At 40.1% G+C, this 17,811-nt stretch overlaps 1 protein-coding gene across 2 annotated transcripts; it reads left to right on the forward strand.

Moving 5' to 3' along the window:
- The first annotated feature begins 1,172 nt into the window (after positions 1-1,172).
- On the forward strand, positions 1,173-14,955 carry znf365 (zinc finger protein 365). 2 transcript variants are annotated; one of them, XM_050071747.1, is made up of 6 exons: positions 1,173-1,296; positions 3,921-4,591; positions 4,718-5,027; positions 5,398-5,569; positions 6,192-6,238; positions 7,089-14,955. In XM_050071747.1, exons 2-6 carry the CDS (start codon positions 3,931-3,933, stop codon positions 7,315-7,317), a joined length of 1,419 nt encoding a protein of 472 aa, XP_049927704.1. In that variant the 5' UTR covers positions 1,173-1,296; positions 3,921-3,930; the 3' UTR covers positions 7,318-14,955. The 2 variants fall into 2 exon arrangements, with proteins under 2 accessions (XP_049927704.1, XP_049927702.1); XM_050071745.1 differs by having other exon boundaries at positions 1,179-1,330.
- The last annotated feature ends 2,856 nt before the right edge of the window (positions 14,956-17,811 follow it).

Here is a 17,811-nt window from a genome sequence, read left to right on the forward strand (position 1 = left end):
TGGGCTATCATAAACATGCATAATCACTGTTTGTGCTGTGTGTATATTACATAGAATGCATCACTGTACATGATCATGATGAAAAATAAAACTCTTCTTCACATCACTTATTTGATCTCAAATTACTTTATCTTTGCTGCTCAGCACGAAGGGCCTCCTATCAATCAAAAAAGCTGCATGGGACTTGTGTATGTAGAATATCCTGTTTTCTTAATCTCCTTATTCAGTTTATATTTAGGTGTTTTACTTCTAGCAATTTTGTTTTAATGTGATAAATGTTTCAGTATGGTAAAAAAAAAAAAAAAGCTCAGAAACTTAAATCAGTTAGCACACTGAGCTGCTGTAGTGAAACCACAAGACAAGATCTGTTTGTACAATAACAGTCACAATAATGATACAATGCAGTAAAACATTTTGTTTAAGTTTTTTAAACTAAGATATGATGATTGTTTTTTATTGTGTTCTTATATTTATATTACATCTTTATATTACTATATACATAGAGATGTAATATTGTATGATGCAATACAGGATATAATGCAAAAATCAGTAACATATTAACATAATATATTATAACATGGTAAATTGTAATATCTAAATAAAAAAATTAAATTGTAAATCTAATATCTTTTTCTGTACTTTTACTTTTATTTCTATACCTTTCAGGTTCAAATATTGTACCTTTTACTTCACTATATATTTATTTCACTTGTTTAATTTACAGATCCAGATTAGTAATATAAAACATAATCAACAAATACATTCTGATTTATTATTTATGATTACAGATAAAAATAAGACTTAATTCATCCCGCAGTGAAATTCACTAACTACCCAGCAGTATAAGTAAGACCCCACTTTTACCAGCTGCATATCAATACATTAATAATTACAATTTAATAACATAATACACATTATTCTGAAATAGGACATTTTAAGTATATTTTGATGCTGATACTTTTGTAAAAATAAATAAATAAAAATAAATTTAAAAAATATGAATGCAGGACTTTCACTTAAACAGAGTAGGCTATTTGTTTAATGTAGTAAACTTACTTTTGCTTGATTATAGTACAATGAAAAAGAAAATCTTCAAAATATATATATTTTTAAATAAATACCGGAAGTAGCAGTCCCACTTACGGCTTATGTTTTATTCTGAAAGGGCTAACCGGATGGCGTGTTATTATCGTCTGTTGCTAACTTAGCCGTGGTCCTCCGTGTGTCTGTGAATGAATGACATCATGCGGGCTGCTGTCGGTCTCCATCTGCGACATGACACCCTCAGACACTACGGTTAGACGTTTATTTAAAATCTGCCGTTAAACCGGTAAGAGCGGCACGCTAACGGTTTCTCCTTTGATAATGATTCAGCGATTGTTTTGTGCTAGCTAGCTAGCTAACGTTAGCCTGTGCTGGTCAGAGCCAGCAGCCAGGTAGAGCTAACGGCTAATGATGCTAAAGATGCTGTGAGGGATTGACCTGTTACGCGGTTATTAAATGGCCACTGAAGGGAAAGTGTGACATGTTAAATGTGTTGGTGTGTGGAGAACACCTGCTCAGGTCACCTGCTGTCAGCCACACTGTCCTCTTGGCTTTGACTCATGTTGGCTCACTGGGAAATTACACATTTCACATCAATGTGCTGCTACATGATGGTACATTTTCTCCTTAACAGCAATTATAACAGAGATATAAACGGTGTAATTTAGACACCAAATGTATTCTTTACGTTTTTTTGAACCTAAAAAGAGAAGAATTCAATTATTCAAACTTCTATTTAGTAAAAGTCCCCACAGTGTTGCATGGCAGGGGAGAATACTATTTATTTCCCAGTCCAGAAAAGCTCAAGTGACTCAATTATTATGAAACCACAACAGTGCAATTGGGCTCTAAATATTTTTGGGAACCTGTTCCTGTTTAAATCTGTGCATATTTTGATGCTCAGCTTCCACTTTCTTTTAACCATGAAGGGGGATTTCTTATGTTCTTTTGCAGCTGTTGCTCAGAGGGATCTTTGTCTCTTTCAGGTGTCAGTGTGGTTGAACCACTGTATTGTCCATATACGAAACAAACCCTTCATATAAAACAACATCTACTTGTAAAGAGGACTTTCTAAAACCCTAAAAACATGACATATCACTCAGATAAATGGAGCAGCCCTCTCAGACCTGACTGAAACAAGCTTTGTGGCAGGAGATTACAAACTATTTGATGGTAGTGTATTCAACAGTATGAGTGTTTAAATGACTAAAGACTTGTCTCACTTTGCACTGTTGCTTGTAAATGTTTTACCAGAGAGACTTTTTATCCATCTTAACTGGAAAAATTGAAATTCATTTGGACTGGAAATAAAAGCAGCGGAGATGAATCCATGCCGTAACTATTTTATTGTCAAAACAGCTGAGGGAGTCCCTCCAAATTTCAACTTTACTGTTTTGATTTGTTTTGTACCTCATTTTTATTCTGCATGGTTTTACTCATTTTGATTATTTTCAGTTTGGTTTGGTGATGAATGTCGATAGCATATGGTTATCACTGTTAACACCTCACAGCAAGAGGGTTCCCGGTTCAAACCCCGGGGTCAGGAAGCCCCTCTGTACCAGTGTGGGTTTCCTCCGGGTACTCCAGCTTCCTCCCACAGTCCAAAGACATGCAGGTTAATTGGTGACTCTAAATTGTCCGTAGGTGTGAATGTGAGTGTGAATGGTTGTCTGTCTCTATGTGTCAGCCCTGTGATAGACTGGTGACCTGTCCAGGGTGTACCCCGCCTCTCGCCCAGTTTCAGCTGGAATAGGATCCAACCCCCCCGTGACCCCCAACAGGATAAGTGGTTACAGAAAATGAATGATTGAATTAATTAATGGATCATAATTATTATACCATTAATATTTATAACAGCTGTAATTTGATGTTTCATTATCAAGTCTGATGGATCAACTAGACATTTTTCAACCTTTATTTGTTCAGGGAATTGTTCTATATCTAAATGTATGTTGAGACGAGAGAATATGTAGCATTTTTGCATTATAAATGACTTAAAGAATTACTCGATCATCAAAATATTCATTAATCGACAAACCCATCCTTTACCAATTAAGTTTAGTCCATAACATTTCAGAAAAATGTCAGTTCCCAGAGCAGAACAAGACATGTTCAAATTTCTTTTTTGTTTGACCGACAATCCAAAACACAGATATTTAGTTAACAATGATATAAATATATATTTAGAGAAACGTTTTTGCTTGTAAATAAGGATGGACCAATACATCGGCTGGCCGATATATCGGGCCGATATTTGAGTTTTTTTTACTTGTATCGGCATCGGCCGATACGCGCGTGGGTTCGCGGATTTATTTTTCCCTGGCATGATTTACAGACAGGCATCCACGGGTAGCTCTGTGTTGCCGGAAGACCCTGCAGCGCACATGCAGCGAATCCTACTGTGTACAGTAGTTGTTGTTTTATTTATGCTTCAGCTTAAATATTTGTTTATTTTATAAAGACATTACTGGAAGATTTAAGAGCACTGAACTCTTTTTTTTATTTGAATGTATAATAATAATAATAATATTCTACCTGTTCTACCTCAACTTTCCATCTTGTTTTAGTATTTTTTACTGTTCAATAAATGTTTCTTATTTTAAACTTGAGACCTGTAATATTTGTTATCATTGTGTCATTTTTTTAATGTAAATTGAGGGAGCAAAAGCAGTATCGGCCCCAAATATCGGCTCAAGAAAATCGGCAGTCCATAATCGGTCATCGGCTAAGGGTGATGGAAAAAAATCGGTATCGGCATCGGCCCTAAAAAATCCATATCGGTCTACCCCTACTTGTAAAGGACTTAAAGGAATAATCAATTCCCAAACTATTTTTTTTTTTTTGATTTATTAGTAGTTGTTTCTTCTCTGTTCCAGGTGTAGAGTGATGCAGCAGAAGTTGTGTTCCAGAGGTTCTGGTTCTTTCCTCTTGGAGAGGAATGGCCAGGCCTGCGGTGCCGTCACCGTCACCTCCTGCGACCTCCCCTTCCGCTGCCCCCGCTGTGGCGAACAGGAGCGTTTCCGCAGCCTGGCCTCGCTCCGCGCTCACCTGGAGTACCGCCACTCGTACCGCTCACCAGATGTTACCACTGGCGGCTTCAGCATCACTGGCAAACTCCCCGACCCATTGACGGCGGCGATCCCCTGGCACGACATGAGCCTCCCGACCCGCAGGGGGCAGCAGAGCACGGGGCGGCCACCTCACGCCCGCTCCCTTAGTGACAGCAGAGACAGCGGGTACCTCCACTCCTACAGCTCTGTGAGGAGACGCACGCAGAGTGTTGGTGTGGGGACGCAGGCTGAGGAGGAGGAGGAGGATGACGACGAGGAATTTGGGACAGAGGATGAAGATGGAGGAGATGAGGATGAGGACGATGACGAAGGTGAAGAGAGAGATGGGGGTAGAAACGAGGAGGATATAAAAATGTGCATCAAAAAGTCAGACGTATGCCACCATCAACTCAACCACCATCATCTCCCGTTCCCTCCTCCAGCGCCTCTTGGTCCTCCACCAGATCCGGACCTGGACCTGGACCTGGACCTCATAGGTGCGTTCGGGTTTATTTACTTTTTGGAGCAGCTTTGAACTAATTTTTAAAATTATGATTACAATATCAAATTCTACAGTCATATTTCCAGCCACAGTAACTTGTCTCCTTTACTGTCACCACCAGAGCAGAACTCGTACTCTGGGTTGGAGACGGCAGCAGCCTCGGCCGCTGTGCGTCGACGACTGGCCAGCATCCTGCGGGCGGCTGACAGCACCATGCAGCGCCGGCTGGCCAAGGTGAGCACGGAGCTTGCCCAGACCGACACGGAGCTCCTGTGTGAGCGCGCTCACTCACAGCACTTGGCCCAGGAGAGGCAGGAAGTTGCAGACAGGGAGAGGTCGCTGAGCCGGCAGGTGGATGTGGCTGTCATGGTGATCGCCGCGTTGAGGGAGCAGCTCAACGCCTCAGAGAACGAGCTGGAGCGGCGAGAGAGGTAACACTCAACAGGTGTTGGGGAGTTCCACTGCATATGTTTTAAAAGTAGTAGAAGGCGTTTAGTGTCACGAGAGGGAGCTGTGTGAAGTCTGATAAATGTCCTCAAGTGATGTGAGTCAGTGTTGGTTGATGACTACAAGTATGAAAATGAACAAAAAAAAATCTGGAGGTGCTGAGTTAAAGAGAAGCTTATCAGACCTCTGTAGCCTGCAGATCATCTGGGCTACAGCTGCTAGCACATCACTGTAGATGAACTGTAGGCAGTTGAGTTGCATTGTGGGTAATGCAGGCATCCTGATGGTAGATCTGGTCATGAAACATATACATTTTTTCAAGTGCTATACTTTAACATAATTGCTGTTTTCCAGGGAGGTGATAACCATCCAGAAATTTCTGGAAGCAGCAGCTCGACAGGAGACATGTGGTAAAGTTCGAATCCAGCGCTTCATCGAGAATCTGCTGAGACGCATCGCTCTGGCCGAGAGACTGGTGGAGTATTACCAGGTCAACGGCAGCCCGCAACAGTGCAACCACAACAAGGTACAACAACACACATATACACAGTGGTGGAAGTACTGCAAATAAGTATTTCAATGGTGCTTTATCCTTCAACTTTTCAGAGGGAGATACTGCACCTTTTACCTTCTACATTTGGCAGCTGTACTTGCTTTGCAAAGTACACCCACGCTGGTGTTTTCAGTGACCCCGACTGATTACACCTCTAGTCAGGTCTAAGCTTGGTTGAGCTCTGCTGGGAACAGGTTGAGTTATCCCGTCCTAATAGGTCCAACAAAACCAGCAGAAAGATGAGGAACATGTCACTCAAGTGCAGTTTGCTTTTGCCCACACGGCCCTGAGAAGAGGTTTAATAAAGCAACATACATGAAAACACCTTTGTGTGCAAGGGCTTCATGATTTTCCATACAAAATATATGATTACTTCATAAAATATGACTCATTTTTATTGACTACCAAACAGTATAATAAGCAGTGAGAAATGGCTCTACCTCAACTGGTTACAACATTAAAATGAGTTCTTTTGTCATGAACACAAACACACACTGACCTGAGAACTCTGAATTGATCCTGAATTTAAGAGCTATTGTTTTCTTGTGTTTGGTTTGTGGTGGGTGACCTTTGACCTTCTCTGTGTCCTCATCAGTACCAGCAGCAAACTGATAATGGGCCTCACAGAATCACTAAAAGCAGGTGAGTACCTCCACATGATATTGTCCAACTGTGTACAAAAAATGTAGGGTTTGAAACCTATTTGTGTTCTTTCGCTGGTTGGTTTTAGATTTGTCTTTCACTGTTAGGTCCTTCAGACAAGACCTTTCTCTCCTGGATTTTTATTCTTAACTCCAGTTTTTAAGGTGACCTGCTGAAAGACAAGCAAACTAAGTAGCTGTCACACTGAGCTGTAGTAACTCTTTTTGCTCAGCAGGAGTCTTCCTCTAACAGTGCAGGTAAACTGCTGCTCCTCTTGAGTCAAAGCCAAATGGTGACAGAGTGGCTGCTGAATCATTCATGAGGACTCTTGTGTCGTCTGTCAGATTTCTGTGTTTTTTTAGTCACTGCGAAACATGTGACACTTTACCTGTCTGTCTGTGTGTGGAATGAGAGTGTTTGTGAGTTGACATAAGTCACCTGTGCATCATGGACATCTGCCTTTTCCTTGACTTCCATTAGGTCTAAGTGGCACTTTCGCTAATTGCAGGATTTAAAGACACAGTCCCTGATTTTGTTTCAGCTCCCAAACTTCTTCATCTTGAAACTGAACTTTGGATTTTATTTAGAGACAAAAATAGTTCTGAATGGAGGGATGAGTTTAAATACAAGATAAGTATCGCCTTTTCCACTTGATTTTCTGTTGCTTGAGACAATGAATGTAAAGGGAAACTTTGCTGATATTCAACCAGCTGTGTGGCATCACAGTGTGTGCAGATGAACCGTGTTTGGCTAGTGCCCCAACCTCAGCTGCTGGACAGACATTTACATTCACTCCAACCTCCTTCCCAACCCCTGTGTTCATTTATTCCTATTCATGTGACATCTCCAGGTCAGCAGGAGGTCAGCTGTCCTCGTCTGGTCTCCATGACAACAGATCCCACTCCTCCTCGCAGTTCGGCGGCCGTCCTCTGTTCTCCAAACAGGGCGGCGGGGAACGAGACCGGGAGCGGGAGCACCGGGAGCGGCTGGCCCAGTCGTCCAGGCTCTTCTGCCGACCCGAACACAGAGACGACATCTGGAACCACCAGCGCCGCCGGTCCGCCGGGTACGAAGCATAGAACTGTAGAGAAACACCGGGGGAGAGGGGGTGTCAGAGGGGAGAACTCTATTCAACTTTATTCCAGTGTGTTAACCTATGGAAAAGTACAGTACGGTCTTACTTACATCAGACTTCTCTGGAGCAGTTAATCTGAGGTGACTCCTCCTTCACTATAACTCTTCATTTAAAACAATATACTTCTATACATGTGGACTGTTGCTCTTATTCAGCTAAAAGGGTGCAGATGGTCCATTATGCTTAATAAACTTCAGTTTTTGAAATCTTATTTTGACATAGAAATGCAAATTTAGACAAAATCTAAATAACTTTCCTGCATATATTGTACAGGATGTTCAAAAATAGGGAAACGTTATCAGTTATTGGTAAAAGAATTGAAATAATTGACTCATTTTAAGTCAAAATGGGAGTGTAATGTGTATTATTCCCTCCAAATGTCATCTGATGGACATTTTTTATTTTAGTATTATGCAAAAAATGTTTGCATGTATTACATTTTTGTATAGCATGATTGAATTCAATTGCTCCTCCTCCTGAAAAGTGCAATTTTAATTCAGTTTTTTTAATATATAAATCAAACTAAGACACCAATTTAAAATTAGAGAAAAGATTACACTAAATTATAAATCAAGAACTCTTTTGTAAATGTCACTTGGCTTCAGATGGTCTGATCACTAATGAGAGATAAACACAACACACACATCACAGTTACTACGCTGCGTTACAGGGTTTAAAAAACATAATGCAATAATAGATATTACTGCATGACCACATCGGCATCACACTGTTTTCAAGTACATATTGTGAATATTTTCTATTGCCAGCACCGTGTTGTTGCATATTTTCTACTTTTCCATAGATTACTATACTGAAATAGACGACGGTGAGGTGTTACACTGGGTGCTTTTTCAGCGGGATGTAAGTGTGGGTAAACTTTCAGTATTCAAACATATAAATGAACAGCTTTTCGTCTTTTGTCTCATCTGTCAGCACAAATCACAATATTTACTACAGTATGATTAATCTCAGTCTTTTAGTGATACGTTCTGAATCCTCTTCTGTGTTTTAGAGAAAATTCAGGTGGAAATGTGCTTTTGTATTCATCGACTGATTTCAGATTTAGTTACAGTTGATCGTGGAAACATGAATTTTGAGGAAGGTGGATTGAGGATGAATAGTTCCCAGTGACGTCGATGACACGTCCTCTCCTCTGGTTGAACCTTTACATCTTGGCCTGGTTCCCCCCCTAAAAAACTGCCCATCAGTCCAGTTATCTGATCTCTGTCTGTGCTTTTGAGGCCAAACGACAGCGACGAATGCCTGTGATCATCTCAGTAGTTTACGTAGTTTAAACTAAACCCCTCCACTGAACAGCAGATAATATATTATCATAGTTTCACTTGTATGAAATGTCCTAAAATGATCACTTTAAACGTGCTGCTAAACCAAATTATATCAACTGTGTGATTATTATAAGGTTTGCAAGGAGATATTAGTTAAATTTGTCAAAAAGTGTATTTGATGGTGATGGTGATAACCTCCATTTACTTCCAAGGCCAATGAGCAGTTCAGCTAATTTGGTTTGTGTTGTTACAGGTTACATTTAAAAACATCCATTGTGTAGTGTTTCTCCACTGTTGGGAGCCGGCCCTGGATGCTATCAGAGTTTAAGCTAACGTTGAATTTTGGGGTAGTTACATCCCAAGTATATAAGCTAAGCAATCAGTACGAACTTACTGTTTTCAATCGTACCTACAATACTAGGACTAACCAGCTCTATGTTGCTACAAGATGAATCCTTATTCTTTTATTTCTGTTTCTTTTAACTGTTGGGGATAATGACTTTCTATCTGGGGCCTGTTAGCTTTAGCATCAGTCTGTTGGCATGATATAATTACTTATTTAGCCATTAAATGCATATTTAAGAATCCTTTTACAAGATTCTCATTTTAAAATAAGTCAGTTCAAAACATTAAAAAGTTAGCTGGGGTTAAGTGTTTTGCTGTTGGGAGAAGTTTGCCTCGAGGGCTTTCTCTGTTAACAAGGGATTTCTTGATAGAGGTTAGGAACAAAACAGTGGTTTTGGGTTAAATTGAATAGATTTCTGCCAGAACGTCTATGTGCCGGCATTTTCAACCAGCTCATGTAGCAAATGTTAGTGTAATTAGCATGGTAGCTATGTCTGATCAAATCTGCCAGCAAAAGTTTTCATTTAAGTCGGCAAATTCACCCGTCATTGGTTCTAAAAGAAGAGCCTGCTTTTGTCTGCCTCTGTCTGAAATTAAGGACCCATTGATTCAAAAATTAATAGAATTATTGAATGGTAAATCTCTTCTTTTTAATCACTGTAAACTGTGCCAGAACTGAAAAGCTTGATAGCGACACTGAAGCTGAACCATCTGCACCACCAGCATCAAGACTCCCTCTGGAGTCAGAGAAATAAAGGGATTGTTGTTGACTCATAGATGGAGTCAGTGTGCCAAAATTAAACCTACACTTTATTAGCAACACTTTAAAATCTGTATAATAGTCGGTTGATTGAAATATTGTATGATTTGGAACTTTTTTAGTCTTCCTCCACCAACAGCGTCCTCTGACAGGGTCAGGCAGACACTACTGTAGCCTCTAGAATCTCTCTGGAGACTTGTTGTAACTCAAATGCAGCAATATATCTTATTTTGATTCAAGGGGGAGGCCATGGCTGTGTTCTGGTGCTTCTGTTCACATCTGAAATTCATTATCTGGTAAATGAGACAGTTTAAAAATAAGTTTGGTTATAATTGATGCGCACAACAAAGCTGTACCTATTCATCTTTGGTTGATTCTAAAAACCCGTTAGCTGTATATATACTGGTAATTAATAATCTAAACTTCACAGGAGCATAATTTTGTAACTTCCTCGCAGCTCTGCTTTGGTTTGCGAAGCACAGACAGGAGTCTGATGACACCAGACCTGGGTCAAATGAACTCTGCATATTTTTGGCTTTTGTTTTGAAGAGGCTTCAGATGGCAGATGGGTCGGATTCACTACATTAGGACCAATACAGTCTAACCTGTCTAATATTGTACATAGAGAGAAAACGTAGATATGTTGACTTGGAAATACTTTATTGTGATATTTATTTTTTCTGACAGTCGTGGTCCCATGTAGCTGATCACCACCAATCTGTCATCTTGTTCTGTAAAATATTCCACCTTTGTTTAAAGGAAACCTGCTCATGAAGGTTTTCCATTCGCCAGAGTCAGATGAGAGGTTGGTTATTAGTTTCATCTCTGTGTGTTCACTATGTGTTAGCCTAGCTTAGCACAAAGGCTGGACAGCAGGGAGAAACTGCTAGCCTTGCTCCATCAAAGGTGCAAATAACCGCAAAGCTATCTGATCAACATCAGGTTTTCTTATTGTCAACAAATCTTATTGTTAATCCCATCAAAACCTGATATATCTTCTTCCTCTGTAAACACAGAGCTCCATCCTTTTGCAAAAACGGTTGAAAACACATCAGTTAGCCACACTGGGTACATTTACATGCAGAATATATAATATAATATTCAGATTTTTCTATGAGTCATGTTAACAGCATAGTCTGTTGATATTCTGAATCAGGCCTTTTTCCGAATGGAGCATTTTCCGATTAAGACATTTGGAGTATGCCGGTATTATTCGGATTTTAGGAGGATTCGTAAGACTTGTATACAGCACATTCGGAATATGTGTCTCAGTTTGCGACATGCGGCTTCTTGTCTGTTTATGGTCAGCTCTGTGTGTTGTCATGGTTATGTTGTACACAAACCAACTCGCCAACAGTTTGCAAGGCTGAGGTGGAGATGCATGCCCAAAAGAAAAGCCCACATTTCTGATCAGAAGAAGAAACACGCCTAGATGTAAACAGTAGGAAAGACTTGGATATCAACAGGATTTTGGACATGTGCAAATATCACAACGCTGACCTTTCAAGGATACGATATGATACGATATGATACGATACAATACGATACGGTACGATACGATACAATACGATACGATATACTTTATTGTCCCTGTTGGTCTTTTTATGGGATTTGTTGACAATAAAAAGATACAGAACAATGTCATTATTCTTTTCCTAAACAAAGTAGAGCCTGTAAATAAATGTCACTTTTGGTGGAGCTAGTCAGTTTCAGTCTTTGAGGAACTCACCGGATAAAACGAGCCGTATACATGCAGGTACAGTTTGTCCCAGGTCTGGAGGACGCCACACATATAACGAATGTACTCTTGAGTTAACGTATAGCTCACACTGAAGAGATGCCGTGTTTTAAGACCTGACTTTTGTCTCGCCGTTCAGGCTTAAACTCGCACTCATTCACACAGAAACGGGTGGAGATTCTCCGATCACAAATGAATGCTTTCATCCAAAGTGACTTACAGTGCCGTGAATGCATACAGTACACTTGCAGTAAACAAAACTCTTGTTTGATAGAATCATTCCTTTCTCTGCATCATTCTCGACGATCTGTTTACACGTCATCTTTTGCACTCATCCAATGATAAGAATGTAAATGTAAAAGACGGTATTCGGTGTAAAATGTATCTTTGCTGTCGTTGGTTTAGGTTTTGTTGACAGTGTTAATAGATATTTTGTATACAAAGCTATTATGTGTCGTCAAGTGGAAGTAGTAGTCCTACAGTACTTTAACTTGGCAGAACATTTATCTGGATCACAAACAAATCACGTCTTTCTTTTTTTTTCAAGTCTTATCTGTTATGTGAATTTAAGACCTTCAAGAGTTTGCTTCTTCTTGTTTCCGTCTTTTTTTTAATTTTTTTATGTTATTTACATTTCGGCAAATGTCGGTCAATAAGGTCATGAAAAGTTCTCTTAGTGGATTTTAGTAGATATAGTTTGCATGCACCCTTTTTGTACACCTGACTAGAAGTTGTGTCAATCATTATTTATTCCAAATTTATTGCAAGTTTCCATTTTTTCAAGCCAAATAGTGTACTGTAATTTTTTTCATCTGTCCAACAAACCAAGTCAGACTGATACACTACAGTTTCAGTAATATCTAATACTATATCCTGAATGTTACTGTTTAACGGGCTAAAAAGCATTAGCCATCAGTTTTTTAATGGCTTCATGGGCCCTAAAACGCTGAGGGTAAACTTGAGTTTTGTCAGGTTTACTCTCCACTGCTTCTTTACCACATAAAAAGCGGATTCTGAGACATTTGGACAAATTGTCCACTGAGTATTCCAGAGGTCCATCATCTGATCAGACTTCTGAGTCCTTTAGCACTTTGTGAATTTAGGCACTGAGTATGACTGCTGCTGTTGATTAAAAACCCAGTTTCATGTGAAAGAGGTTTTTTTGTTTGCTCACAGAGTGAAAGCATCGCTCTGTGTGATGATCTCTTCTTTCATCCACCTGCTCTGCTGTTACTTTTGTCATGCACCACGTGTACATGTGAAAAGCCAGTTTAGAAACCCAGTTAACTGTACGCATGACGGAGAAAGCAGTGTTCTCTAGGGCTGGGTATCAGTACTTGATACCTTTAAGGCAGGGTTTACGTTGGCCGGCATATGCCAGCCTTTCGCCAGTACCACATGTAGCTGTCTGACAAATTAAAGTATCAACAGCCAAAACGTCTGGTGGGAAATTTGCCAAATAAATGAATACATAGCCAGATATTGTGTGACCTGTAAGATGTGTTGCCAAGACAACTTTAGTATAAACTTACATTATGTTAACCAGATTTAATTGTGGATGGATCTATTTAACCACCGAAGCCACGCAGAGTGAGTCCCTGCTTTTTCAGAGCATATGCCACGTCCATGACAGTCACAGTCTTTGTCTTAGTGTTCTCGGTGTAGTTAGGTGATGGCATCATGGATCACACTCTCTAGAGAGACCTTCAAACACATCATGGGTCTCCCTGTAGAACTGGAGATACCCTTCACTCCACCTTGGCGAGCCAGACAAGGATAACAGGCTTGGTGATTATGGTGACGTTTGCCACACCGAGTCCTTTTCCTCCTTTGCCTTTGCCTCTGCCTTTTAACCTCTGATTAGTCACTTTGTTCAATAGACTGCTTCTTCATTTAACTTGTTTTACGTTATTTAGTTATTGTTTTATTGCCGTATAAATGAAGGCTTTAATATGGCAATTTAAAACATACTCCCACCCAGTGGTGTAGTGGTAGTTGATGAGGTGGGTATATTGCTAGTTAGATGAGGAAGTGGGCATACTCTCCTCTATATTACAATGGCTGTTTAGCTGATAGGTGGGTATACTGTAACTGGATAGAAAAAGAAGTGGGTATACCCTGTGTACCTGACCATACCCCCCACTACACTACTACTCTCACCAGCTGTGACTGGCACATAGCTCACCACATACTGTCTGTAGTGTGGTGAAGTCGAACACAGTGTATTTAACCTAGTTGGCAGATCAGCATGCCAAGATGACCCCAAAACATTTAAAAGTATGGCTTTACATTACGCCACTCCATTCACATTATAGGTATTGGTATCTCTTTACTGGTACTAGTGTTGGTACTGGTATTGCAATTTTAAAAAAAATACCCAACCCTTGTGTTCTCCAGGAGAAATCTTCCTGTGAAACTAATCTCGGACCCACCAGGGTTCTGATTTACACGACATGTACTGTAAGAGAACAGCGACTGTAACTTGTGACTGAGGTGCATGTACTTCTACTCTGTGAGGTCCATCGTCAGTCTGTCACTTCATCGCTGATCACAGCATCTCTGATAAAACCTTGTATAACCACTGAAACTGGATTTTGGGTTTTTATGCAAACAGCAGCATTACTCTTGACAGACGTGTGTGTGTAGGAGTGTGTGCAGTGCTTCAGGTTTGTACTGCTTCCTGTTGTGTGTTTATGGTGCTCAGTCATTGCAAAGGTGGTGGAAGATGCATGAGGCAGCCCTACTATTACTACTACTACTACCACCACTACTACTACTACTACAACAACTACATATGTAGCTATTGTGTTACTGTGAAAGCATGCTTCATATGTACCAAAAAAAAGCAAAGTACTTATACTGTTATCTTGTACTACTATGTGTACTTTTGTAGCAGAGCGAGGTCTATTTTAATGGTACAGTATTTGAAGGAGAGTTGCACTAAACCGACCAAGAGCACTTAGCTTGGAGCTGATTTCATACGAAGGGAGTGTTGTAAACTGGACAATCAGGTTTGGAAAAGTCTGGAAAATAAATTTTATTACTTCTGTGTTTTGAAATGTTTTGAGGAAAATGTGCTCTGGAACGGGGAGAGAAAGAAAGAAGCTTGAGAAGCAGGTGAAAACATAACCGAACAAGTATTATAACTGCAGTTATTGTTAGTTTGATTATGACACTACTACCTTTCTTGCCGTGAGTCGGTAGAGATTAAAGTTAGTTTTATGTTGTGTAAAAACTGTTTCCGCGCCAAGTTTGATATCCTTGAGTTCATCATGTTTGTCTGTAGGGATTTCGTTTGCAGAAGTAATCTCTAGTTTTGTGCCTTCACTGAGAAACTCTGTTGTCTGTATAACACTGTGCAAAATGCAATACTGTGAAGAACTGGAATACTTTTTGTGTTGAAACTTGTCGGTCTGTGTGATAACCATCGAAGATTAAAGAACATGACACCAAGATTATAACTGTATGTTGTGTTTATTCACGTGTTATGGATTTTATTGCAAAGTTACTGTGATGTTATGTCATACATTGAACTACCCAACAGTTTATACAAGCACAGCTGGAACAATTAGTTGATTAATCAGTTAGCCAGTTGACAGAACAGTAATTGGCAACCATTTTTCTTAGATATTTAAGTAAATTTTTCAGAATTATTTTTCTGGATTAAGTACTTTTAGATGGATCAGTGATTTGGTGCAACATCTGCTGTGATGCGGACACTGTGCCGGACTGTCATGGTGAAGAGAGAGCTGAGCCAGAAGGCAAAACTTTCGATTTACTGGTCCATCTACGTGTCAACCTTCACCTATGGTCATGAGCTCTGGGTAATGACTGCAAGAATGAGGTCGCAGATACAAGCAGCCGAAATGAGTTTCCTCTGTGGGGTGGCTGGGCTCAGCCTTAGAGATAGGGTGAGGAGCTCGGACAACTGGAGGAAGCTCGGAGTAGAGCCGCTGCTCCTTCGCGTCGAAAGGGGTCAGTTAAAGTGGTTCGGGCATCTGATCAGGATGCTTCCTGGGGCGCCTCCCTTTTGAGGTATTCCAGGCACATCCCACTGGTAGGGGGCCCCGGGGCAGACCCAGAATACACTGGAGGGATTACATATCTCATCTGGCCTGGGAACACCTTAGGGTCCCCCAGGAAGAGCTGGAAAGTGTTGCTGGGGAGAGGGCGTCTGGAATTCTCTACTCAGCCTGCTGCCCCTGCAACCTGGCTTCGGATAAACGGTTGAAAGTGGATAGATGGATGGGTACTTTTAATACTTAAAATACACATTCCTGATTTTACTCACTTGTACTTAAGTCACATTTTCATTGCAGGACAGAATATGTTTACCGTGTGGCATTAGTACTTTTACTTAAGTAAAGGATCTGAATGCTTCCTCCACCACTGTCAGAGAGAGAGTGTAATTTGCTATTAGTATTCCCTTCTTTACATCTTGTGTTGTTTTGAAGTGTAATTTTAAAATTTAATTAAACTTTGCTCATCAAAGAAACTGGTAAACATTTTACAAGGCTCCCCTGAGTTATAAAAATACTGAAATACCATTTACTGTAACTTAGACTGGTATTTGAATTGCTTTTTTATTGTAGTACTCACAATGGCCACTTGGTGTCACTCTCTCCTCACACAGGAACAAGGGTCCAATTGGGCCATTGGTCACTTTCCCTCAATGTAACTCAACTTCTTCTGTAATTTATTTCCAACGTTTCCCAGAATGCCCTTTATGAATCTGTATTTTCTAATCCTACACATGAATAGATCTTATTTTTTTAAAATTAATCTACATTTATATACAAATATCTGTTTGTAGGGATTAGCTGAAATGACTGGCACATGGAGGAGGACATCTTGGCCCGGATACACTGGATCTCCTTAAGTGCTGGTCATTGTCCCCAGAGGTTTATTGTTATCAGAGCGATAGCCGATGGATTCTGAGACTGCATTTGTTGTAGATACTTGACATTATGTCGACCACTTCCTAAAGCAAATCCACAATTTCTATCCATGTTAGCAGTGTGGCTTGAAGAAGGGCAACGTTGGGCTGTTGGTTGGTCCGTCAGTCCACCACCAGGGTTGGGGAGTAACAGAATACATGTACAAAACATGAGTAACTGTATTGCGATAAATTTGCAGTTTAAAGTGGTGGTATTCAACATATGGGTACTGTCTTTAAAAATAGAGTACGAAAAGAGATTACTTGTTAAGTTTTATTTGCTCTAACACTGTGTCCTGACTTAATGCATCTCGAGCAAGCATTCATTGGATTGCAATGTTTTCTGTTAGAATGTTCCAACTGTCCACGAGTGACGCAGCGCTGCCATTTTGAGCTGAACTTTAGTTGGACACCCTGTTTTTATTTATTCCTGTCGCTCGCTTTGAAATCTCTGCAGTGGACGAGGAACACCTGAATCATGAAGTTGAAATGAGGACTTATCTAAACACTTTTTTCATTTAACTACAAAAACCTAAATAAGGCGGCAGCTGGCGGGAGCGAGATCTCCAGGGAACTGAAAGTTTCTGGTAACTGACCATCGCTAATAACAGCCTACTTACTGTTGGCAATATTGTATGTTATTTCCAGTAATTATCACAATATAAAACATGTGTTTTCTGTTTAAAAAGTCCAATTATAGGAAGATAAAAAGTACTCGCCCATTTTTTAAGTGGTTATGTCTCCAGTCAAGCGCACAGCTGATATTTATGTCGTTTGTTTCCATGACGTAACTGAATTGCAGATTTAACAGATTCAGTGTGAACACAGACTGATGCTCGCTTGTCGTTAGGACACGGTGTAAAATTCATATGAGGCATTTCCTATCAACAGATTTTTCAAAAATGTGTGCAGTGCAGCTGCTACACAACAATGTCAGAGGAGATGCACAGCCAGGACACTGTGGAGTGTTTTTGGCTTGAAAATATAAGACCCAGACAAATGAGCTCAGCAAAGATGAGTTTGAAGTGTTCCAGAAGGAATCCAAAGTATTTAAAGTATGGCACTTAGTTTGAGTAAACTAATGGAATATGTTAAAAATTTAGGGCATGTAACTGAAATATTTTGTCAACTGACCTTTCGCTAAAGTCCCTTTGTGATGGTCCAACAAGCTGTTGGAGTAAGCATGGAGCCCACACTGTAACAAACTGCACTCCCTGAAGAAATATTATCATATTTTTTGAAAAATGAAACAGTGATTCCAGAGAGAAGCAGACAGAGGGGTCTACAGTCTGTGTTTGAAGGATATATCCAGGATGTCAAACTGACTCAGCAGCAACAACAGGTTAAAAAGACAAAGATAGTTAGAAGCTAAA

Source organism: Epinephelus moara, chromosome 19 (genome assembly GCF_006386435.1).
Source record: "Epinephelus moara isolate mb chromosome 19, YSFRI_EMoa_1.0, whole genome shotgun sequence".
Lineage (NCBI taxonomy): Eukaryota > Metazoa > Chordata > Actinopteri > Perciformes > Serranidae > Epinephelus > Epinephelus moara.